The sequence below is a fragment of the Suricata suricatta genome, chromosome 3 (assembly GCF_006229205.1).
Source record: "Suricata suricatta isolate VVHF042 chromosome 3, meerkat_22Aug2017_6uvM2_HiC, whole genome shotgun sequence".
NCBI classification, from domain to species: Eukaryota; Metazoa; Chordata; class Mammalia; order Carnivora; family Herpestidae; genus Suricata; species Suricata suricatta.
The window spans coordinates 115,059,685-115,085,114 of NC_043702.1; the positions used below are offsets into that span (position 1 = coordinate 115,059,685).

General features: G+C 42.7%; 1 protein-coding gene across 12 annotated transcripts in view; it reads left to right on the plus strand.

The window, feature by feature from the left end:
• The window catches only part of CDC42BPA (CDC42 binding protein kinase alpha), a 293,765-nt gene that overhangs the window by 253,310 nt on the left and 15,025 nt on the right, over positions 1-25,430 (plus strand). For all 12 annotated transcript variants that reach the window (XM_029934874.1, XM_029934879.1, XM_029934875.1 and 9 more), the window contains 8 exons: positions 12,210-12,315; positions 15,301-15,437; positions 16,221-16,360; positions 17,791-17,872; positions 19,959-20,175; positions 20,991-21,053; positions 21,822-22,415; positions 24,379-24,476. In XM_029934874.1, the coding sequence (XP_029790734.1) occupies positions 12,210-12,315; positions 15,301-15,437; positions 16,221-16,360; positions 17,791-17,872; positions 19,959-20,175; positions 20,991-21,053; positions 21,822-22,415; positions 24,379-24,476 (1,437 nt within the window). The remainder of the gene's footprint in view (positions 1-12,209; positions 12,316-15,300; positions 15,438-16,220; positions 16,361-17,790; positions 17,873-19,958; positions 20,176-20,990; positions 21,054-21,821; positions 22,416-24,378; positions 24,477-25,430) is intronic.

Sequence of the window (25,430 nt, forward strand, 5' to 3'; positions counted from 1 at the left end):
GACTAGCTGAGTGGACTTGAGCAAGTTACGTACCTTTCCCTGCTTCATTTCCTCATCAGAAAGTGAGTACAATCAGAGTATCCATTTCACTGGATTCCTTGGAGTTTTAAAGAAGCTTAATATTCGTAAACACCTCAGAATAGCACCTGACTTAATAGTATCATGTAAATGTTTAAATAAATAATGGTAACTTGATGTGGAAAGTGAGCACAAGTGTGGATCTCAGCAAGTTGAAAGAAATAATCAGAAGACGAACATAGAATGTGTAATTGTCATACCTGCAGAATGAAATGAACAGAGGCAGAAAAGAGAAAAAGGAAGAGAGGAGAACATGGTGACCTGGTACTGATAACTGCAGAAGACCATCTCGAATCCTAGCGGCTTCAATTTGTTTTTATGATGCTCACAGTTTTGTGGGTACAGATTTGAGAAAGGCTGCCCTGGAAAGTTCGCACAGTCTGCCATGGAGGGTGGCCAGCTGTCAGCCAGGGTTGCAGGGCTGTGGAAGTTCACTGCTGCATGTCCAGGACTGCTCACTCTGGTGACGGGCCACTGATGCCCAAGATCTGCCCAGATGACAGACTCATCCTTCCTACGTGGCGGCTGTCTCCCCAGAGTGAGTGCACCACGAGAACCGGCCAGAAGCTGCGGGGCTAAAAGCAGAGGTGCGTGGAAGAGGGGAAAGTACAAGAAAGTGGAAGTCACACATATACATTATGATACAGAGTTTAAGGTGTAAAACATCAAGGGATATGAAAAAGGACATTGTATACTAACAAAGGACGTAATAGACAAGGTAATGATCATGAATGTGTATGGGCCTAACAGTTAAACCCCCAGCTATATGAAGCAAGAACTGAAAACTCAGAGGAGCGGCAGGTTAGAGATGGATTGGAGATTTTAATTCACACTCATCAGACCAGTAGTATAGTTGTGGAAATGCAGGGCAGAGGACGGAGGGTTAATACCTGCATGCACCAAGAGCTTTTTATAAACTAGGGGGTGGAGTATGTCCTAGGTAACTGGCCAAAAGCCAGGAATAAGAAGATGAAAAATCAGGGGCACCTGGGTGGCTCAGTAAGTTGAGCATCCCACTTCGGCTCAGGTCATGATCTCATGGTTCGATGGGCTCTGTGCTGTCCACTAGCTCAGAGCCTGGAGCCTGCTTCTGATTTTGTGTCTCTTTTTCTCTGCCTTTCCCCTGTTCACACTTTGTCTCTTTCTGTCTCTCAAAAATATATAAATGTAAAAGAAATTTTTAAAAAAGATGATGAAAAATCAAAATGACTGACACTGAAAAGGTGGTTGGGGTGCCTGGGTGACTCAGTCACTTAAGCCTCTGACTCTTGGTTTCGGCTCAGGTCACGATCTCACAGTTTCATGAGTTTGAGCCCCATGTTGGACTGACAGCTTGGAGCCTTCTTGGGATTCTCTCTTTCCCTCTCTCTCTGCCCCTGCCCCACTCATGCTGTCTCTGTCTCTTTCAAAACTAAATAAATAAATTTTTGAGAGAGAAAAAATAATTAAAGGATTAAAAAAAATGGTCAAACTTACTAGAAGTTGGGGAAAAGCAGTTTCAAGTGATGAGCTGTCATCTGTAGGATACTGTGATGCATGACAAGTGCCAGTGTGATTCAGTATCACCTTTTAAAATGCAATCTAAAAACATTTTGATGAAAAATACATGTCAGTGAGTCAGTAGAATCCAGTGAATGGAGGATTCTGGGAACTTGGTCACCATGGCAACATGGTTTTTAAATCTCTCTATAAAAACAGACCAACTGAATAGATATCGAAACTTAAAAAAAAAAGGTCCTGAACAATAGAGGAGAAGATTTTTACATGAACTCCAGAACTCAAACTGATGGGGAAAAAGCAGTCATCTATAAGACTCCCCATGGTGTTAAACATTGTGCGAGAAAAAACAGAGGAGGCAGAGGGATTCATGATAACCCCCAAGCCAGAAAACCACCAAGCACAAGCATCTCAAGAACAGAAGACACTGAGGTGAGTTTGCTCACAGCTGAGGGCAAAGGAGGCCAGACAAGGGGAAGATGGTCCAGTGCTATGGTTCTAAGTTCTTGACACCGGCTGGTCAGAACCTCCTTCCAGATCATAGCCCCAGACCAAAGAGGGCCAGTGGGGAATAGGTTCAGAATTGAGGCAGACAAGAAAGGAGAGAGAAGGTCCAGGCCATGAAGAAGAGGGGAGGAAGAGCTCAGAAAGCATGAGGTCATTTTTTAAAACTATTTTATGAAAGTGATAGAAAAGAGAGTCAAAGGTGTGGATCCAGAAGAATTACCCTGGCCTGCGCCTCCCTCACAGAAGTACAGAAAAAGTCATTTCATTTACAAGTGAGGATCTGAAAATGATCATAGTCCAATTTCACATGCACAAAATGAGACTGACAAGCAATGTATCTTAACAAAAAATGGAAGTGCGCCAGAAAGACCCATCTACCAAACCAGTGAGAACTACAATCAGTATTTCAGAAATTGAGGGAACAGTAGAAACTGTGAAATAAAAATTGGAAATCACAAACCTCAGGAATGAGTGCTGGAGAATGCAAGATTTGAAGAGAGATTACAGAAATCTGGGGAAAGAATTAGAAATTAAGATGAAATATTAGAAATACAAGCTGACCTATAAGGAATTTGGGAGTAAATAAACTCAACAGGTCACTTATGAGAAATAGAAGATGGAAAGGAGGTTTTTTAATCAAAAAATGAGGAAAAGAGGTGAAAAGGATTTGAGAAAAGTGATGGATAGAAAAAGGCAAAGAAGGACCAATGTTTATATAATAGGAGTCTGAAAGGTAACACCAAAGCCACAGAAAATACAAAAATCTATATTCAAGAAAATTTTCTAAAATAAAGCAGACTTGATTACCCTCTCTCTGTGTTATCTAACTAGAATTGAAATAAAGACTTGAAACAAAAAAATAAAATGAAGCAGACTTCAAACTCATAGAAGCACACACCATAACTGAGAAAATAACCCAGACAAAACAATACATTCTAATAAACTATTGGTCTTTGAAGAAAAAGAAAAATACCAGACACACAGGCAAAAAGTAGTAAGTCATTCAAGGAGGTAGAAAAATGAAATTTTCATCAGACTTTTCCATAGCAACCCTACACCAGAAAATAATCGGGTAACATTTAAGATACCCAAGGAAAGTGTGAGTCAAAGGTATTTCCCCTTTTGTCACTTTGTGTTTGACAGCTTTATTGAGGTATAATTGATAAATAAAAAAACTGCACATAGTTAATATAACAATTTAATGAGTTTGGACTGAGTTTGAGGATTTTAGATTTTTTAAGGGTAATAAAGCACCCCTCAAAAGTAAAAGCCACAGAATGTGCAAGAATTCAAGAAATTCTGTCCCCCTAAGCCCTTCCTGAGGGGTACTTAAGAGGACAAGCTTCACATCAACTAGGATGATAAGGCACCAGGTACCTTGAGGGGCAGAAGTAAAAAGAGGAGTCTAGAATGAATTGGAGAATTGGTTCAAAGTCCACTAAACCACCGTTAGAGCATCTTTCAAAATTTAACAGCTTACCCCCAGTTCAGCAGTATGTTCATTTTGTGGAATAAGCAAGCCAGAGACCACAGACTGAAGGACACCAGGCTCAGTGGTTGGTGAGAGAACGGAGGTATTGAAGTAGAAGTAGTGAAATCTTGCAAAGGTCTGCCAACTGAAGGTAAGACTCCAAAACCCATTCCTCCTCCTTAGCTCCCAGAATGTTGGCCGTAGGGTTTATCGCCTCCTCCTTCCCTCCCATCCTTGGAAAATTTCAGTGGATTCTCTGAAGAAATTGACCCAGAAAAGACTTCTGGATAATGGCAGTTGAGAATCCCAAAGGGACAGCTGGGTCCTTATTAATGGCGCACACACAGTCCCAAAGGACAAACCAAAAAAAACCTTCTACTTCACTTTTTTACTCACTTACCTTTAAATATGAGCAAATTCCCATGGATCAGCAAATATTTTAGGAAATCCACTAGCAAAAGAAAAAGATTCAGAGAAACAACAACAGCAAAAAAAGATTCCTATTTTCATTGAAGGATAAAGAGGCAATGCCAAGCAGAAAGAAACAAAAAGGAATAACCAGAAAAACAGTAGGAGTCCTTTCAAAGTTAAAGATAGGACAAGCATTTAAAAATTCTTTGAGATGAGTTGGGACATAAATTTGAAAAAAGTCTTAAAACTTACGCAAAAGGATAGAAAATAAAATTTGAGAAATCAATATCCAAAAAAAAAGAAGTTCCAGTAAAATAATACAGAAAACAAGAAAAGGAAGTTGTACAAAAAATAATACAGACACTTTGTGTAACTGAAGGACGAGGTTCTAGGGGGTGTGGAGTCCCGCCAGTCCCCAGCATGGTGGCCAACGAGCACCTCCTCCTGGGCACATCACTGTGTGACGTTTCAAGATACCAAGAGTGTGGAGAACTTTTGTAAACTAGCCATAGATAAAACAGATCACATTCAGATGATCAGGAACCAAAATGGTGTCATACTTGCTAACAGGAAAATGCAAAGCACAGTTGTAAGGTAACAGGATTTCAAGCTCAAATGTTTGATTCCTTATCAAGTGTTTTATCGATTTCAAGGGGGGAAATAAGCATTTTCAGAAAATCAGGATCTTCTAAAAGTGTATCGCCCATGCTCTGCTTTCTAAGTAAACCACTAAGAAATGAATCCCAGCATAATAAGGGAGAAGATGAAGAAAGAGAAGGTATAAGCTTCACAAGAGAGAGAGTCCCACACAGACTGGGTGAGAGACTGAAGCCTGCAACCAAAAGCAGAGCAGGAAAATAAGAGGCTCCAGCAGCAACATTTGAGGCCAGCGAACACAGGGTATAAAAGTCTGGGAGGTTCCTTCCTTACATGGTAAATCGATTCTACAGCATTTTGTAGTTCTGTGGAGAATCTGGGGATAATTCATGAGAGAGACCTAGAAGATTAACTTCAAAAGACAGAGGACATCATTCATTTCAGAAAAATAGAAAGATTACACAGGAAAGATATAACTATAGTATACTTCTCGACTCACTGAATAATTCCAAGATTATAATAACTGGCACAGTAAATGTGAAATTTGACCCCCAACTGCGCTGTAACAGTATTGGGAACAAAGGGAGCAGCTGTTTTAAGTCCCAAAAATCCTTCTCTTCCATAATAGGAAGTCCGTACAATGTCTCAAATCAAGAAACCACTGTACAGCCTTGCCTGTTTTTTGTTTTTGTTTTGCTTTTCCCAGAAATATTGAGGTACATTACAGAAGGAGGCAAACAGCTGGAAGAGTTGAAAGAAATTGCTTTGAGGAAGGACAGCTTTGGGCAGAGGGATGCCTCTGCTTGGATTAAGTATTGTGATACTGTTGTACTTTTCTAAACTGCGTAGATGTATCCGTTTGATTTTTTTGGTTTTTTTACTCACTGCACATTTATTTGATCCAAATTCCAGTTCATTTCTGATTTTCTTCTTACTTCAACCACTCTGGGAGCTAATAATTTGCAGAAGGGACTCATAACAAATGGGACAGATGGTGAAGATGTTCTGCCCTAGTCCAAGTGATGGGCTAAACTAGCTAAGGGAAACCTGAGTCCTAGAGGACCTCCATTTGATTTAAAAAATTAAAAACGTGCATAGGAGAGGATGTGGAGAAATTCATTGAGTAGGTAAATCAGATCTCAAATCATAAACATAAGATGAAAATATTACTGAACTCTTACATCAAAATTAAAGATGCTTGTAGAGTGAAAGTTTGGTTCATAGGAGCTCATGGGTGGTGACTGTCTGGTAAAGGATGTTTGCCCTGTGTGAAACCAGTATGGGATTAATCTCTAGAATATGGAAGAAACTCCTGCAACTCTACATGAAACAGATTGGAAATTCAGTTGAAAAACTTGCAAATGGTATGAATAAGTAATTCCCAGGAAAGGAAATCATAATGGTCAAGAAGCATGTGAAGAAACGCCCAACCTTGTTAATAACTGGAGAAATTAAAAATTAATCCTTTAAAAATTATGATCACTTTATACTCCCCAGCTTGCCAGAAATTAAGTAAAGTAATGCCAAGGGCATGAAGAAATAGCTTCATACACAGCTAATAGAAGTATAAAAGATATGGGGCGCCCTGGGGAGCTCAGTCGGTTAAGTGTCTGACTTTGGGTCAGATCATGATCTCACAGTTGATGGGTTCAAGTCCCATGTTGGGCTCTGTGCTGACAGCTCGGAGCCTGGAGCCTGCTTCGAGTTCTGTGTCTCCATCTCTCTCTGCCCCTCCCCCACTCATGCTCTTTCTCTCTCTCAAAAATAAATACTTTTTTTAAAGTTATGAATGATCCACTCCCTCGGGAGGACAGCATGACACTGTGGTGTGGATGTGCCCCACAGGACCCAGCAACCTCCCTGATTCAGGAAAGCCTCTATCCACGTCCAGGCAGCAGTGTGGTAGAGATGCTACACATGGTAGGAGAAAGATGGGTAGGATGTGGCCGGTGTGCTCACCAGAGCACCTGTGAGATCTGCACTAGAAGCACACACTATCTAATTTATCAGGATCCATACATACCCAAGGGCCTGTGTGAATCCAGTCACACTGGGTGCCGGATCTCATGGGGAAGGAGGGGAGTGGAGCAGCAGGGAGGAATGGAAAAAAACAAACACAGCCGGAGTGTGGCCCACGCCAAGCTTTGTGATCGTATTTCAGGGGTGAAATACTAACCAGGTTTTGTGCCCTTAGTGATCCTCCCCCCAAAATAAAACTTACTCTAGGTTTCTTAGAAGAAGGAATGAGTCTATAATGATATCAAAATAAAAGTGTGTAAAAGGAGAGAAAAAGCCTTTTTGAAAGTTGATTTTAAAAGGAAGTTTTGTCCATTTTGAGTTTCTTTTTGTGAATGATGTAAGAAAGTGGTCTAATTTTGTTTTTCTACATGTTGCTGTCCAGCTCTCCCAACACCACCTGTTGAAGAGGCTGTCTTTTTTCCATTGCATACTCTTTCCTGCTTTGTCAAAGATTAATTGGCCATATACTTGTGGGTCCAATTCTGGGCTCTGTATTCTATTCCATTGGTCCATGTGTCTGTTTTTGTGCCAATACCATACTGTCTTGATGATGAAAGCTTTGTAGTAGAGGCTAAAGTCTGGGATTGTGATGCCTCCCGTTTTAGTTTTCTTCTTCAATATTACATTGGCTGTTCAGGGTTTTTTGTGGTTCCATACAAATTTTAAGATCGTTTGTTCTAGCTTTGAGAAGAATGCTTATGCAACTTTGATGGGGATTGCATTGAATGTGTAGATTGCTTTGGGTAATAATGACATTTTAACAATGTTTATTCTTCTGATCCATGAGCATGAAATGTTTTTCCATTTTTTTGTGTCTTCTTCAGTTTCCTTCATAAGTCTTCTATAGTCTTCAGCATATAGGTCTTTTACGTCTTTGGTTAGGTTTATTCCTAGGTATTTTATGGTTTTTCATGCAATTGTGAATGGGATGTGTTTCTTGATTTCTCTTTCTGTTGCTTCATTTTGGGTGTATAAGAGTATAAGGATAAAGGACCTGAATGTGAGACAGGAAACCATAAAAACCCTAGAGGAGAAAGCAGGAAATAGCCTCCTTGACCTCAATGGCAGCAATTTCCTCCTCGACACATCCCCAGAGGCAAGGGAATCAAGAACAAAAATGAACTACTGGGACCTCATCAAGATAAAAAGCTTCTGCACTGCAAAGGAAACAATTAAAAAATACTAACAACAAACCGACAGAATGGGAAGAGATAGTGGCAAATGGCATATCAGATAAAGGGCTAGTTTCCAAAATCTACAAGAAGCTCGCTAAACTCCACACCTGAAAAACAAGTAATCCAGTGAAGAAATGGGCAGAAGACCTGAATAGACACTTCTCCAAAGAGGACATCCAGATGGCCAACAGGCACATGAAACGATGCTCAGCATCACTCATCATCAGGGAAACACAAATCAAAACCACACTGAGATACCACCTCACACCAGTCAGAGTGGCTAAAATGAACAAATCAGGAGACTATAGATGCTGGTGAGGGTGTGAAGAGACGGGCACCCTCCTACACTGCTGGTGGGAATGTAAACTGGTGCAGCCGCTCTGGAAGACAGTGTGGAGGCTCCTCAAAAAACTATTGGTAGAACTCCCCTATGACCCAGCAATAGCACTGCTAGGGATATACCCAAAGGGTACAGAAGGGCTGATGCATAGGAGCACATGTACCCCAGTGTTCATAGCGGCACTTTCTACAATAGCCAAATCATGGAAAGAGCCTAAATGTCCATCACCTGATGAATGGATGAAGACAATGGAGTACTACATGGCAATGAGGAAGAATGAAATCTGGCCATTCGTGGCAACATGGATGGACCTCGAAGGTGTCATGCTAAGTGAAATAAGTCAGGCAGAGAAGGACAGATACCATGTTTGCACTCATAGGTCTAACAGGACAAACCTAACAGAGGACCATGGGGAGGGGAAGGGGGAAAGAGAGCTGGGAGAATGAGGGACACAAATCATGAGAAACTATTGAATACTGAAAACAAATCGTGGACTGGAGGGGGAGGGGGAAAGGGGGTGATGGTCATGGTGGGGGGGGCACTTGTGGGAAGAAGCACTGGGTGTTATATGGAAACCAATTTGACAATAAACTATTATAAAAAAATAAAAGGAAGTTTTGTATGAGGTGAAGACTTCTTGTCACTTATCCGTGGTAAAATCTTCAAGTCAGCAGTGTATCCGATGGTTCCGCTGTGTCCTCACAGCTTCTATTACTCCAGTGAGTAGCTTGAAGTCTGCAGCAGGGGCAAAACTGGAACGGAAAAGAGCACTTCTTTCTGTCCACCTCTTTACCTGTCGAGTTTAATTTTTTTTTTATTTTGAGAGAGAGAGAGAGAGAGAGAGAGACACAACCTGAAGCAGGCTCCAGGCTCTGAGCTGTCAGCACAGAGCCCAATGGTGGGACTCGAACCCGCACACCATGAGATCATGACCTGAGCCGAAGCTGGATGCTTAACCAACGGAGCCCCCCAGGCACCCCTAAGTGTCGAGTGTATAGTTCATTCTCAGTTTACTCCAAATGGTCACGTAACCTAAAACTCTTTAATTTGGGCCTATGCTTTAGGTTTAATGCCCTTTTTCCCAGACTATTTTTCATCTTTTTCTCCTCCTCGAACTACCCTTTGGAGAAGTATTAGAAATCAGAGACTGACCAGGAGGCAGGGAGGGCAATCTTAGGTCAGCAGCTAAGTAATCTGGATCCTCGGAGTGGATTCGTGTATCCTCTTCCTCCTGGCCCCTCACCCTCACCGAAAACAAGGCCGAAATCCTGTGGGGTGTTGCCTAGAGGTCAGTGCTGTTGGACTCCTGACCTTTGATTCTGTTCTATTTTGTACTGTCTTTGGTTGAGATCAGTGAAACACGGGCCCCTCCCTCTTAGTGGTAACTCCCACCCCCTCGCAATTTAATCAGTACCTACCAGTGGATTGCTGGTCAGTTAAATAATACTCTACTAGAGCATTATTTTTCTTTCCTGGTATTCTCAGTTAAAATTAGGGCATCCTGAGTGGATCGCTGAAAAAAAAAACAGTATAATATGTTTTGTTAGCAATTTCTTGGGTATTGTGAAGACTATTATATGTGTCATGGCCACAGTTATTATTGCTGATATTTCAGACCTGTTATCCCTTAGAAGAAGAAAGAATAGGGGCGCCTGGGTGGCTCAGTCGGTTAAGCCTCCGGCTTCAGCTCAGGTCAGATCTCACGTTTGTGGGTTCGAGCCCCACGTCAGGCTCTGTGCTGACACTAGCTCAGAGCCTGGAGCTTGCTTCAGATTCTGTGTCTCCTTCTCTCTCTGCCCCTCCCCCTCTCATGCTCTGTCTCTCTCTCTATCAAAATAAATAAAATATTTTTTAAAAAAGTTTTAAAAAGAAGAAGAAAGAATGAAGTTCCCTACCTTAAGCCATTTATCATTTCTTCTCTCATTGTGACTAAAGCCTCCAGAGCAAATCAGGAAACTAACTTTGCATCTTTTGCATTTTAATGTATTTTAAACAACTGAAAGTGCTAAAAAAAACAAAACAAAAAAAAAACCTCTGGATGATTCCTCAAAGAATAAAACGTGAAAGGGGCGCCTGGGTGGTTCAGTCAGTTGAGCATCTGACTCTTGGTTTCAGCTCAGGTCATGATTCCAGGGTCGTGGGATCGCTCCCTGTGTCATGCTCCGTGCTGAGTGTGGAGTCTGCTTGGGATTCTCCCCCTCCCTCTCTCTTTCTCTCTTTCTCTCTTTCCTCTCCCCTCCTGCCTCTACCCACTTCACACACGCTCTAAAATTAAAACAATACAATAAAATACAAAAAAAAATTAAGAGTAAAAATCGGTATACAGGAGAAACACTGGAGCAAGCTCTCATATGATATTAACCAATTAGGTGCTTATACTTTGCCACAAGCATGGAGGCCCCTGGTCTTGACCTAACTATGTCTTATGTGGTTTGGGTTTTTTTTTTAAGGAGCATATTCTACATGTTTTAGAATCAGACTTTGTAAAATGGCAGAATCAGACAGAAGTGGGCTTGAATTTTAACTCTACCATTAACTGTGTATCCATGATTGATTTCTCTAAGTCTCAAGGAAGTAGTATCCATCTTTACAGGGAGGGGAGGGAAATACTCCATTAAATGAGATGAGGTATATTAATTACTGACACAATGTCTGTTGGTTCGTGCTCAGTCCACAGAGAATCAGTTTTTTTTTTAATTGATATTTGAAAGGCAAAAAGAGAGTACTAGTGGGGGAGGGGCAGAGAGAGAGGGGGGGTGGAGGGAGAGAGGGAGGGAGGGAGGGAGACATAGAATCCAAAGCAGGCTCCAGGCCCTGAGCTGTTAAGCACAGAGCCTGACACAGGGCTTGAACCCATGAACTGTGAGATCATGACCTATACCAAAGCCAGACACCCAACCAACTGAGCCCTCCAGGGGCCCCCACACAGGATCAGTTTTAGCGCTAATACAGAGGTGGTCTGTGTTCTACTTGGAATCAGACCCCAGTGCTGCTTTGAAGCTTTTGTGGTATGTAAATCACATACTGAGAAGAACAGAATTTATTTGTAACTTAAATTTTAAAGCTTTGAATAGTCCCTTTAGTTTAATATGATAAGTTAGTTTCAGCTAAAATAAAGACTCCTTTATAAGCAGTATGGCATTGGCATTTTGCATAGTATTGGAATATAGAATAAAGTTCTTACTAGTTTAAGTAAATCACAAATGTAAAAAGTAATTAGTCAAATTTGTTTTCAAAAATAAATATGTTCTGAATGCTGACTCCACTCCGGGACTGTGTATGTTCACATATTCACGCCATGAAGTAGATATGATTACTGATCCTATTTTATAGAATGAGAAGAGCAAGACACAGAGGAGCTACGTAATTTATTAATTACTCCAGAGAGTTAATTTGGAAAGGAGATGCATGTTCCAGATCACTAAAGTCTATGTTGACTTACCACCAGATAGAACAGATAAGACTGAAACTTTCCTGGATTTGCAGCAAGTTTCAGCCTGCCATCCCTCTCTCTAGAATAGTATGTGTGCTTATTTGTCTGCTGAAGTGTGGTAACACCCCTGCTTTCATGGGAGGACACAGATACGTTACACATATTATTTGTTCTTGGTCCCCAAAAATAAAATACTTGATTTATAGAGGGGACGAGAATTTTCGGCTACTCTTTTTTTTTTTCCAAAGAGGGTATAAAAGCATATTAACGTTTTGTATTTGTAAAGGTATAAACATGTGATGTTTCACTTAACCCTTTGCTGAACTACAATTTGAAGAATTTGTAAAAATCCTGAATCAACATTTGTGAGCAAAAAGAAAAAAATGCCTCAGTTTGTAACTTCCCAAATGTCATTCAAGAACGATTATCATTTAACTTCTTAGGTTAGTTTTAGCATCACCTAGCTCAAGATTGCCTAATAAAGATATTTCAAAAGCATAAATCACAGAAAGATACAGGAAATGAAAATAATTCATCCCACTTAGAAAGCATTCTACTAGCTCGTGCGGGGCCCAGAGACTCACATTATGGAAATCCTTTGAATAACTGGTGTTTTAAATCATTGGTGTGTGTGTGTGTGTGTGTGTGTGTGTGTATTTATTTTATCAATTTATTTTGCAGCGCAAGACCCATCAGTTTTTTGTCAAATCTTTTACTACGCCTACCAGATGTCATCAGTGCACCTCCCTGATGGTGGGTCTCATAAGGCAGGGCTGCTCCTGTGAAGGTAAGGACAAACTGCCTGACCTTAGAGTTCTAACGTTGATGCTCTAACTGTAATCAAATAACCTTGTCCTCCTTAAAAGGTATATAAATGTCTGCTTGTTTTATTTAATCATTTGCTTGTTTATTTTGTTTTGTTTTGTTTGATAACAGAAATACAGATGATAAACTGAGCACCTTGGAGAAACTAGATAGACTGCCCCAGGAAACTCTTCCAGGGGAGATAGATTTAAATGTGTCTCATTCATCTTTGTTTCATTATTTGGGTGAATTTGAGATCCTGGAGCGTAAGAGAAGACGTGAAAGTTTCCTTAAATCTGTTCATTAAATTGTAACCTTGTTTAATTTCTCTGAAAAAAAAAATAATTCTTTTTTTTTTGTATGTTTTTTTTTTTATTTTGGGGAGAGAGAGAGAGACAGCATGAGCAAGGGAAGGACAGAGAGAGAGGAAGACACAGAATCTGAAGCAGGCTCCAGGCTCTGAGCTGTCAGCACAGAGCCCCATGCAGGGCTCAAGCTCACGTAGCACCATGAGATCATGACCTGAGCCAAAGTTGGATACTTAGCTGACTGAGCCACCCAGGTGCCCCAAAATCGTTCTTTAAAAGTAGGCTATTCAGTATCTTTGCAGAAATACTAAATGTTTGCCACTTTGGCTCAAAAGACACTTATCCTCGGTATTTGTAGCAGCAGTCTTCCCCGCCTTCATTGAGTCATTGATCCATCCCTCACGTGTTCATGGAACACCTGCTCGATACTTCTAGGTGCTGGAGAAGTAGCTGTGGGCGGGAGAGCAGATGGAGCCTGCCCTCGGGGAGCTGACATTCTGAGAGATGAGCAATCAGAGGCAATTGGAACCAAAAACAAAGTGTATTTGTATGGGCACCACTTTATTTTTCCTAAGACTTGTGAAATGAAAATGACTTAAGTTTACTGGGACACATTATTTGTTTGGGAATCATGTAGGAATGTACCTTTTGTAATCAAATGAAATTAATCACTGTGACAAGTGCCTCATGTCTCATTTACTGGTGTATCTTATGAAAAAGATAGGAAAACAGTTGCTAATTCTGGGATTAGTTTCCACTTCTTAGCCCTTAGGGCTGGAAGGGACCTTGAAGGGAAGGTCATCAGTCCACATGAGATGCAAGTCTCCCCCTTGTAGAATGTGCTTGTACCTGTTCTGCATTTGATCACCTTGGATAAGGGGGGATTCAGAGCATCTTAAGACAGCACATTCTGTGTCTGGGTAGCTCAGAAGATCCAGAAGGAATCTCCTCAGCTCGTCTTTTAGATGCAGAGATTTAGAGCCAAAGAAGATGGTCTGGGTTAAAAAGTAGATTTGAGAGTTATGAGCACCAAGTTGTGGACAGGAGTGACGTCTTCCAGGAAAAATCACAGTTTGGAAAGGGAACAAGTATGAGGACAGAGCCTTGGGAAACAGAGTTCAGGGGAGGTAAAAGGTAAAGACAGCAAAGCAGTCTGGGAAAGGAATAGCCCACGTCATTGACCACGAAGGTTTGAGGGATGCCAAACCGTTGTTAACCCTTGTCTCATCTTCGATTTAGCCAGCTCTTAAAACGTCATTTCAAAATCTGTCAGAGAGAATACTTGACTTAATGCTTTATCATTTCTTACGCACCAGAGTCCTTTGCGACTACATAGAAGGGAGTTTTGAGGCCTCCCCAGACTACCTTCCTGGGTCTTATGTCCTGAAACCACACCTGTCTTCCTGCAGGCCCCTAGACCTCTGCCCTGTGTGCTGTGAGGCATGTTAAGTTAGACTGTGCCCAGGCTTTCATAAAAGTGGTGACAGCCTCCACAGAGCCCTGTCGTTTTCATTTCTTCCTGGTTGGGTGACGTTAGATCCTGTATAGGACAGTTATTTTATTGCTTCCACTTCCACTTGTTAGACCCTCCACTTACAAGTGAAGGAGACGTCTGTGGTTTTGACAATCTGTGCTAGTTCATCTGCCTCTCTGGGAGGTTCGTGATCAGCATCGGCGGTGTAATCCATTCTCCTGCGCCTTCCCGCAATGCTCTCCCTCAGTCTCCACTCTTACTCTTTCCCAGATATTCTCCGGAACCCACCCTCACAGTAGGAGTTGTCTAAATACGTATTCTTAGTCTGTAGCCCCCTCCAACAAGCTTGTTTGTTTTAAATATTTTAGCTTGTAATTCTCACCAATCAAGTCTCAGTGAAAATTTTATATTCGTTTTGGTTTATCTTATTTCTTCGAGCCTCAGGTTTATCATGTGAGTATCAGAGGTGTCATGACAGTATCGTTGGCAGTTAGGGACAGCAGGCTCTGAGCCTGCCTGCCTGGGTCTGAATTCCAGCAATGCCACTTATGAGTCTTATGACCCAGGGCAAGTAATGTATGAATAGGAGTACCTCTTAGATTGTTACAGAAAATTTAAATGCACTCAATAAAGTTAACCATCATTATGATCTTTGCCCTAGGTCCAGTACCTATAATGAAATTAACTACTCCTAAAGTTCACACTTAATTTGTGCCTTTTCAATCATTGAACAATTTCATTTCAAAAAGAGGGACTGCTAAAGTTTGCCACGTGTTACAGAGATGTCACGTGACTTCACGTCCCTCAGTGGCCCTTGCAAGACCACTGTCAAGGCAGATAGCAAGTTGGAGTGAGATAAAGAGTAAGAGAGAACTCCAAAAACTTTTTGGAATTCCAAGTTTAAATAAATTGTTGTATTCACAAGCTTAGGAGTTTTTTTCCTATGTATTTGTTTCTCTTGATTAACACAGAAGAAAAATACAAATATTTACAATTTCTTGTTGAAATTCTAACTGGTAAGCAAGTGAATCCACTCCTCAAAAGGCAGAACAGTTATTTAAATCAAAACCACAGATAAGCTTTCATCTAACGTGGCAACTTGCATGTGATGAGTGCTCAGTGAATTTTCTTCTTATAAAAAGTGAATTTCTATTGAATATTGGTTTTTTCTTCCCCCTTCCAAAAGTGTGCGGATTCTCATGTCATATCACTTGTGTAAACAAAGCTCCAACTGCTTGTCCGGTCCCTCCTGAGCAGACAAAAGGTCCTCTGGGGATAGATCCCCAGAAAGGAATAGGAACAGCATATGAAGGTCATGTCAGGGTGAGTATGATTAGGTTGGGTTTAGATTAATCTTTTGAGGTTGATTAATGACTGAGAACTAAGTCCAGTCACCTGACAAACACCCCTTGAAAAAAATCGGACAAATAAAATTCATGCATAATTTTATTTCATCCAGTGTGATTTGAAAACAAAACCTGGCCTTTGCTTGGATATAAATTCCAGAATGTCTTAGAATTTTCTGTACTGCCCCTGCGTTGTAATGAACAGATGTTGAAATCTCCATAAAAGAGTCTTCAACACTTGCTGGAGATGTCACATAGGCTTATGAAGCTATTATCAAGGGTGTATTCTTACTCGTAATCTTGAATAATAATTAAATTGTCTGCTGCATTACGTCTTACACCCAAATTTGACTTGAATGCTATTTAGAAGTCCATGAATTTTTTTTAAGATTTTATTTTGAAGTAATCTCTACATCCAGCATGGGATTCGAACTCACAACCCTGAGATCAAGAGTTGCATGCTCTACCAGAGAGGCACCCCCCAGCCATGAATATTATTTTAATGAATTACTAGTGAAAGTTAAAATGGTACCATTAAAACACTTTTCAGAATCAAAGTCATTCAGTATTTGAGGAATTTATTCTTATGTTTTCTTGAGTTATTAATGGTATGTGTGTTTCATCTATACTTTACCAACCAGAGCACAGGACTTTGAACACACGGACATTATCTCTAGAGTTTCATCCTGCAGTCATGTAGGTAATTAAAGGGGCTATGATTGACGTTTTAATTTTAATTGTTTTTGTCTGTCTGTCTAAGATCCCTAAGCCAGCAGGAGTGAAGAAAGGATGGCAAAGAGCATTGGCTGTGGTTTGTGACTTTAAACTCTTCCTGTACGATGTTCCTGAAGGAAAAGCGTCTCAACCCAGTGTTGTGGTCAGTCAGGTGATTGACATGAGGTGAGCTTTTGAAAGTGAAGATATTTGTATCTTTTGCAACATAAGAATAAGAAAGTGTCTGACTTTTCATCAAATTATATTGCCATGTTTTTATCAAATTCTAATTTCATGTTAATATTCTAATTGATATTGCTAGAGTAATGTAATTAGAAATAGGAAGCAAAGTACAGTTATAGGACAGGTTTGACATATGTCGGTTTAGTGAGTTAGGGATAGGACATCATAGAAAAGAAGCTAATGTTTGAATCCAAAAGACCAGTGTAAAGATGGCTGGGGTAATGAAGGCCTAACATGTAGCATTTCAGTCATCGCCTGAAGGCATGGAGCAGAATTCCAACGTGAGGAAAGGGAATGGAAACGTCCAAATCAGGCAGGCTCTCGCACGGTGTAATGAGCTGATAAACGTTTGAGTGAGTGTACATCTTGACTGTTTCCGGTCTCATTCCTCATGTTTTGCCCTGCCCTGTGGAGCGCTCTCCTTTGCTCTTTTCTTGTAACTTGTGCGCTCCCCTTGAGCATCCGCTGGCACCTCCGCACTGATGACTCCCACACGGGCCCCCACCCGGCTCTTTCTCCAGTGCTCAGACGGGTTTCCAGCAATGGCGCACTCACATTTCATACCAACACCTCAGCCACGCTGTCTTCCCCACAGATAAGGAAGTAGACGCAGGAAATATTAGCGAGGAAAGTCCAACAGAGTCTGCCAAGGGACTAGGTATGGAACGATAGGGAGAGGAATCACAGACAAGACTAGGGTGTCAAGTCTTCAAGACCAAGAGAATGATGATACTAAGCACCCAAGTAAGGAGATCCAGATGAATAAATTATCGTGGAGCAATTCTGTTGCAGGTGTCATGAGAACAGGAAGATGTCAGATAAGCTATGTCGTGGGTACTTGAGATGTATTGCGAGAGGAAGAGGGTCCAGTGTTCTGGAGACCTTCCAGGGTTCAGGTCCCGCTTCTCCACGTACACGTTCTCTCCCGGCAGCTGTAGCCAGCCCACTTGTGGAATTGCCCCTGTTAAGTTACTCCAGACAGGTTACTTCGGGCACTCTCAGTTACGATGCCAGAGAAGCCAGATTGTTTTAAAATTTTAATTTGGACCTAGGGGCGCCTGGGTGGCTCAGTCAGATAAGCATCCGACTTCGGCTCAGGTCATGATCTCAGGGTTCATGGGATCAAGCCCTGTGTCGAGCTCTGAGCCTGTCTTCGGATTCTGTGTCTCCCTCTTTCTGACCCTCCCCTGCTCGTGCTGTCTCTCTCTCTCAAAAATAAATAAAAAACATTAAAAAAAATTTTTAAATAAATAAAAATTTGATTTGGACATTTCGCACAAGTCAGTTTCAGGGATTGCTTCATGTGTGTTATTTGGATACATACCAAACACCCCACACATACAGTGACTTTTAATGTTTTTCTTTTCCTTCAGGGATGAAGAATTTTCTGTGAGTTCTGTCTTGGCTTCTGATGTCATTCATGCAAGTCGGAAAGATATACCCTGTATATTTAGAGTAAGTGTGTGGGCTGTAATTTGATCACTGAATTATGTGTTCTTAGTATATGTCTCCTTCCTCCATATAGATCATAAACTTACTAGGAATACGACCCAATCCTGTTACAAATCCTCTAGTATTTGAATGTATAGACAATTTGTGCTAAATAAGTATTTCATTAGCAGAAGATCCGAGGAAAGCATGAATATTTGGCTTCTGAAATAGGTTTCATCGTGGGTGATATTTTTGAGCCACAATTCAATTTTCAAATAAATATGCAACATGGAAAATTGAACAAGCATGAGGTTTCTCAAGTTTCTGAAAAACAGAGGTTTCTTTTTAAATATCATTTAAAAAATTAATGTTTTATTTCTATTGCTTTGTAATTAACTATTCCAAAACTTAGTGGCTTGAACCAGTAACGGTTTATTTTGTACTGTTCAGTGGGTCAGCTCTGCAGTTCGAATGGTGCCGGCTAGGGTCACTCACAGGAGCTCATCTGGGGCTAGGACACCCAAAGTGACCTTGCCCCCACATCTGTGGCCTGGCCGCTGGCTGCTTTCTGGGCAATCTCTGTGAACTTTCTCCATGTGGTCTCTCATCTAGCTGAGCTCTACATGGCTGGCCTCTAAGAGCACCAAAGAAGCTGCCAGAACCTTTGAGGACCAGGCCTAAGACCTGCATAATAACTCTTGTTGGTCAAAGTGCATCATGAGGCCAGCCTAGAGTTGAGGGGAGGGGCGATAGACTGCACAGCTTGATAAGTGGAATGCAGCTCCATAGGAAGACTTGTTGGTAGCCATCTTTGGAGGCTGCCTGCCTTCCCACAGGGCCATCTTGAACTGGCAAATTAAGACAATAGAGGTTTAGGGGCACCTGGGTGGCTCAGTTGACTAAGCGTCTGACTCTTGGTTTTGGCTCAGGTCATGATCTGACGATCCGTGGGATTGAGCCTGTATCAGGACAGCGTGGAGCCTGCTTGGGATTCTCTCTTTTCCTCTCTCTCCGCTCCTCCCCCACTCGTGCTCCCTCCAAATAAATAAACATTAAAAAAAAAAAGACTACTGCCCTAATGTTATGCCTGCGTTCTAACAGATTCTTTTTTTTTTTTTTTTACATTTATTTATTTTTGAGAGACAGAGCAAGAACAGGGGAGGGGCAAAGAGGGAAGGAGATATAGAATCTGAAGCAAACTCCAGACTCTGAACTAGCAGTCAGCACAGAGCCCATTGCGGGGCTTGAATCCACAAACTGTGAGATCATGACCTGAGCTGAAGTCAGACACTCAACCAAACTGAGCCACCCAGGCGCCCCTATGCCTGTGTTCTTAGTGTTTATCTAGGAGTATGGTGTCTACGGACAGGCACCAGGGGCCAAAAGAGGCCCATTGCCTGTAGCTAATTCACACAGTGGGAGTTTATTGTCACTACTGCCTAAATCACGTGTATGTGACATTTAAGTCTGTCCTGATTATAAGTGCTATTTGTATAATGCTAAATCTTCATTTAAATATGAACACAAGTGATCTGATCTTCCCTAAGATTATGCATGTATGCATGTATGGCAAAGAACGTTAGGTTTCTTTCTGAACACTGCTGACTTTTTAAAAGAAGTTGAGAACCGGTATGGCGTGAGCACAGATGCGGGACCTGGTCTGGTGGGGCGTCCTCGGGGATGGTAAATGTTCCCTCATAGGGTCATTCAGATGCGGTAGCAGGAGCTACCTCAGTGCTTGTGCACGGCTTTGATCGGTGCTCGCGCTTAACCCAGGAAACGTCAGGTGCTGTTAGTCTATGAGTGTGGGTGATTCATTTCTTAGTGGTGGCACTCGGCACATCATAGTTAGGAAATAAAAAGTTATTAACATTTAAAATGGTACCTGCTGTAAGTAAGTGATAGATAGATACATACACATATACATAACGATGGATGGATGGATGGATGGAGGCATATGCTGCCTTTGCTTTCTCATGAATCTTAATGCTGAACTCAGTGAAAGGGATCATTTGTTGAGTGCTTGGCCAGAGCTTAGCAAACTAGCGTCGACATGAAACCTGCTTGAAGCAGGTCTGTTTTCTAACACAGGCTGATTAAACTGTCCTAGGTCACAGCTTCCCAGCTCTCGGCGTCTGACAGCAGGTGTTCGATCCTGATGCTCGCGGAGAGCGAGAGCGAGAGGAACAAGTGGGTGGGCGTGCTCAGCGAGCTGCACAAGATTTTGAAGAAAAGCAAATTCCGAGACCGCTCCGTCTATGTCCCCAAGGAGGCTTATGACAGCACTCTACCGCTCATTAAGACAACCCAGGCAGCTGCGATCATAGGTATGGACTGGCACCGTTGACCGTGTTGGCATAGCTGTTGACCAGCCTCCGCTGGGAGCAGGACTGGCTTGCATCCAGGAGCCCCCTGTGCCCAGCATGGCAGGCACTGTGCCCCACTTGCGCAGTGAGTGTCTGCTGAGTACTCAAGAATTAAGTGCTTTCCGAGTGCATTTTCTTCAGAAAAAAAAAATAGTGCTAAAGGTGAACCTGTGAATGATTTTCTGCTGTGTGACTTAGAAGAAACTACTTAACTCCTTAAAGCTTAAGTTTCCTGGGTAGGATACAGATTCTGATGACCTTGCAAAAGTTAGGAGGTTTCGGTAAGGTGGGGCCCAGGGACAGGATGTCCTGTATAGCAAATGCCCACAAGAGAGAGCAGTTTCTGGGTCTGGAGGTTTCAATTCCTGTCATATTATTGGTACACATCCAACTCTTTTGTTACTTTCTAGTAAATGATGAAAAGCTAATGAGTAGGGCCCAAATGCCTTCCGCAGTTGCAGTTTCTCTCTCCCGAAACAAGAAGTCAAACTGGACCCAGGGCACTTGCAAGCTAGGTTCTTTGGGGTTTTTTCCACCCTCTATTGAATAAACATTTACTTCTTTTTTAAGTATTGATGTACTTTCTAATGCTTGTTCTGTTAAAAACGACATGAGGTTGTATTACTGCAATCATCTGAAAGGAAACTTAATACAAATTGTTGTTGTTATTTTTAAGTTACTTATTTGTTTTTGCACCAAATTTATTACCCGTTTTGTTCTATCAGTTTAACGCAGATTTGCCCGTTAACAGTGTTTCATATTCGTGTCTTCTGCAGACCATGAAAGGATCGCATTGGGAAACGAAGAAGGGTTATTTGTTGTGCATGTGACGAAAGATGGTAAGAGAAAACTTAGTTATTGCAGAGTAACTTCCACCCTGTGTTGTTGGAAAAATCCTAAACTCTAGATTCTAGATTCTAAGAAGAGCAGGATTTGATCTTATTTATTCTGTAGTTGCAATTTTCCAGACCTCAGACTTCCAGTGTGTGTGATGTTTCTTGTGTCATTTATTCGGCGCCTGTGCTCTGCGGATTGCCTGCATGTCTAAAGACGGGACGTGAAGGATACAGCCAGACTTTTCATTGCTCTGTTAGGATTAGAAGAAGTAGCCATCATTCAAGTGTGTTCACTGTTGGGGATTTTCTCCCACATTTATACATAAGATTTTTTTCCAGGGCCAAATTAATTACTGAGGGAAATAAAAAGGAACCAATTTATTAGTGTCCTATCGTTATATCAAGTGCGATCATGGGAAAACAATGCATTTAAACTGCGCTTGTTACCCCTAGAATATGGTCAGCGAATTAAGCGTTCCCTTGGTTTTGAAAATAGGAGCACCACGGAAAAGTTGCCAAGAATTTAGTGCCAGTAAAAAGGTTTTTCCTGAAGATGGGGCACGCTTCCTCACACAGGGACCCTCTGCCTGCCCTCACTGTGGGTGTGCCGTCACCTTGTAACGGGTGTAATTATGTCCCTCTTCCACCACATGATTCTGATCCCTTACTCTGCCAAGTGTGTCTGTGTCTTCGTGATAAGCTGACCTACTGTTGAGTGTCATTGGGGTATGAGGAATAACTGATTTGATTTGTTGTGGTTTCTTCGCGCAGAAATCATCCGAGTCGGGGACAACAAGAAGGTCCACCAGATTGAACTCATTCCCAGCGACCAGCTTGTCGTCGTCATCTCGGGACGGAATCGTCACGTGCGCCTTTTTCCCATGTCCGCTTTGGACGGGCGAGAGACTGAATTTTACAAGCTGGCAGAAACGAAAGGCTGTCAGACCATAACTTCGGGCAAGGTGTGCCACGGAGCTCTCACGTGCCTGTGTGTGGCCATGAAAAGGCAGGTCCTCTGTTACGAACTATTTCAGAGCAAGACCCGTCACCGAAAATTTAAGGAAATTCAAGTCCCGTATAACGTGCAGTGGATGGCGATCTTCAGCGAGCAGCTGTGCGTGGGGTTCCAGTCGGGCTTCCTGAGGTACCCCCTGAGTGGAGAAGGGGGGCCGTACAGTCTGCTGCACTCAAATGACCACACGCTGTCGTTCATCGCGCACCAGCCGATGGACGCCATGTGCGCGGTTGAGATCTCCAGCAAAGAGTACCTGCTGTGTTTTAACAGCGTCGGGGTGTACACGGACTGCCAGGGCCGGAGGTCCAGGCAGCAGGAGCTCGTGTGGCCGGCCAGCCCCTCCTCCTGTTGTAAGAGTCACTTTCTTTTGGCCGTTTTCCCTCTGTGTCTCCCTCGTTTTCCTTCAGCCTCATTTCCTAATATATTCTCTCTTAATACCAACGTGTTTTCCTAGGTCATCTGTGAGGTTTTGCCTAAGTACCAATTGATGTCATTTGCGCAAAATAACTCTCCATAGTTAGTTAGACCTAGGCCAGCAGGGTCCACATGGTCCATAGTTGATGCTGATCTTTCGGTGGAACATTTTACTTAGCTGGATTTTTCACCCATCTTGAAGTACCTCTAAGCAGCTATCTTCACAGTCCCCAAGAATGCAGTCTTGGGAGCACAGACAGCTCCTAAGACTTAACTCTGGTCACTAAGTGAATAACATAAGCACTGATGTAAATTGTAACTCAGCATCTGTAAGAGGTGTTCCTCCGTGTGACAGTTTTATCTGAATACACAGATACAGTGAAGACCGCCTGTTGCACTCCTTCAAGAATGAGGACCTCAGCGAAGCAGCAAATGTCCGTTACGTGCCATGTTGCTGGCCAAGATACAGCCAGAGGGCAAGCGCAGTTGTTCCCTCACGGAGCACGGGGTGGGGTGGGCTGGACCGAGATGCTGCAGCGGGCTGTGTCACCCTGTAGGGGACACTCAGGGTACCGCACCCCAAATCCTCAGTGGACAACACCTGAGCGTGTTTGAACACTGAACCCGGGAACCAGGGAAAGGCCGAGTGTGTGGTGAATCCAGGAAATAGAGTGAGATCCCCACAAAGGCCGGACAGGATGGATGTCTGAACCCAAGGCAGAGGGAGGACTGGGGGCAGGAGGTGTGAAACCTCTCCCGCCGGCCTCCGTGGGGAGGAGAGGTGGGTGCGAGGCCGTCAGCACAGAGGTTCACTGGAAGAAGAGTTAGGAGGCCTTGTGTGCTTGTTACAGAAGAGTGAGAAAATCCAGATTTGAAAAAACTACTTCCAGTCCTAGCTATTCTCAGTTTTGTTTCTTCTACAATATGTACTTTTACCTATCGTGTCGTACGCAGAACAAAGACTGTCTTACGACCTAGTCAGGTAACGGCAGAAAGTCTTCCGTCTGTGTGGAGTGAGAATTAGAAGAGCCGGGTCCTTTGAGTAGGGTGGCCAGTCATTTACTTCGAGACCCCAGCTTAGGTAAATCCTCTAACCCCTCTGCTGCGTCACTGCCCATCGATGCTCCAAGCAGCTTTGAGGGTTCACGTAACCCTGCGAGGTGCTTCATGCTACATTCATAAGGCGACTGCAGGCCTTAATTTTGTGTCATCGGCAGTAGTTTAATGGGTTTGGGAATCAGGTACTTTAAAACAGGACGTGAGGACATCCCTTTCTAGAGCTAGCGTCGGACAAGGGAGCGTTACGGCCTCGGTGTAAGTGCCGTCCTTGCGCCGTAGCTGCCGTCTCATCCCACCTGTAGTGTGTCTGCTGTTCATTTATGATTTCTGTTCTGTTCCGAAACGATGGGGCGCGGCTGCTGCCGACCACACCAGGACTTGGGTGGGGCTCCGTTCTGCAGTTGTTTAGCACAGACCTTTCAGAATGTTTTGGGTTAAAGAGTGAGAAGTGCAGGCGCCTGGGTGGTTCCGTCAGTTAAGTGTCCTGCTCTTCTGCTCCGCTCAGGTCTTACTCTCAAGATGACGAGTTCAAGCCCCGTGTTGGGCTCCGCGCTGGGCGTGAAGCCTACTTAAAAAAAAAAAAAAAAAATAGAGGCACCTGGTGGCTCACTTTGTGAAGCGTCTGACTCTTGGTTTCAGCTCAGATCATGATCTCAGAGTCATGAAATCGAGCCCCTCATCAGAATCTGCACTGAGCATAGAGCCTGCTTAAGATTCTCTTCCTCTCTCTGCTTCTCAAGCTCGCATGCACATGCATTCATGCTCTCTCTCTCTCTCTCTCAAAAAAAAAAAAGAGAGAGAGAAGTAATTCGCCACCGTTCCCTCCTTCCCTTCTTGCAGGCTACAGTGCACCGTACCTCTCGGTGTACAGTGAAAACGCCGTCGATATCTTCGACGTGAACTCCATGGAATGGATTCAGACTCTCCCACTCAAAAAGGTAATCGAACACTAAAATACAGGCTAGCAAACTGATAATGAGTGTAGTGAAACACTGATGGGACCAGTTAGCTTTTTCACTAATTGAGCATTTTCTGGCAGTTGGTAATTTGGGGTGTAGCTAAGAGAAAATAGAGACAAAAGCCGAGCTGGTTAGTTGTATAAATAGCTCACCACCACAGAATTTTTGTCACATTTACTTTTGTGTGTCTCACTGTGTCACCGTGAGTATCGTGATAACGCGTGACGGGAACGTCCCCTCCAGCTCACATGTGGGTCCTCCTCTACTTCAGGAGCTCGGGGGGGGGGGGGGGGGGGGGCAGGACACTGTCATTCCTTCTTGTGGCTATCGTTCATCGTGTGGTGTGCAGGTGGTAATCCTGTGAGTCAGTGGGCTATGGTCACCACAAGCTGGAAAAGTGACTAAACAGAGTCCGAACTGTGCTCAAGAATCTCGTGATGAAAAAATACAGGTGTTACGTGTTCCTCATGAAACACGCTTTTCCCTGTGATGACGAGAATATTTAGAAGTATATGACTTTTGTATAGATGAAGAGTAATTTCATGTAGACGTGCATGGCTTGCGTCATCCACGAGGGGCAGGGTTTAGAGGAATAGGTGCAAGAAAGTAGCCAAGTCAGGTTTCAAGGACAAGTCAATGTTAAAGGACATCAGCAGTGAAAACTCTTAGAAATACTCTCATCTCATGTAAAGCACCCAAAATATGGCCCTCTGTTTGCATTTTTGGGCTGATTATATTTAATTTTCCATTTTATCTTGTAAATCCTATAATATATATGAAAGAGTAGGACCTTTATGAAGCATAATAATGACCTGCTCTCTCATGACCCCACCTCCTAACTTTGGAGCCAGAATATTACCAACATCGCAGCCTCTACCTTTGTATGCGACCCTTGTCACATCCCCCAAACCCCCTCCAGAGGAAATCACTACC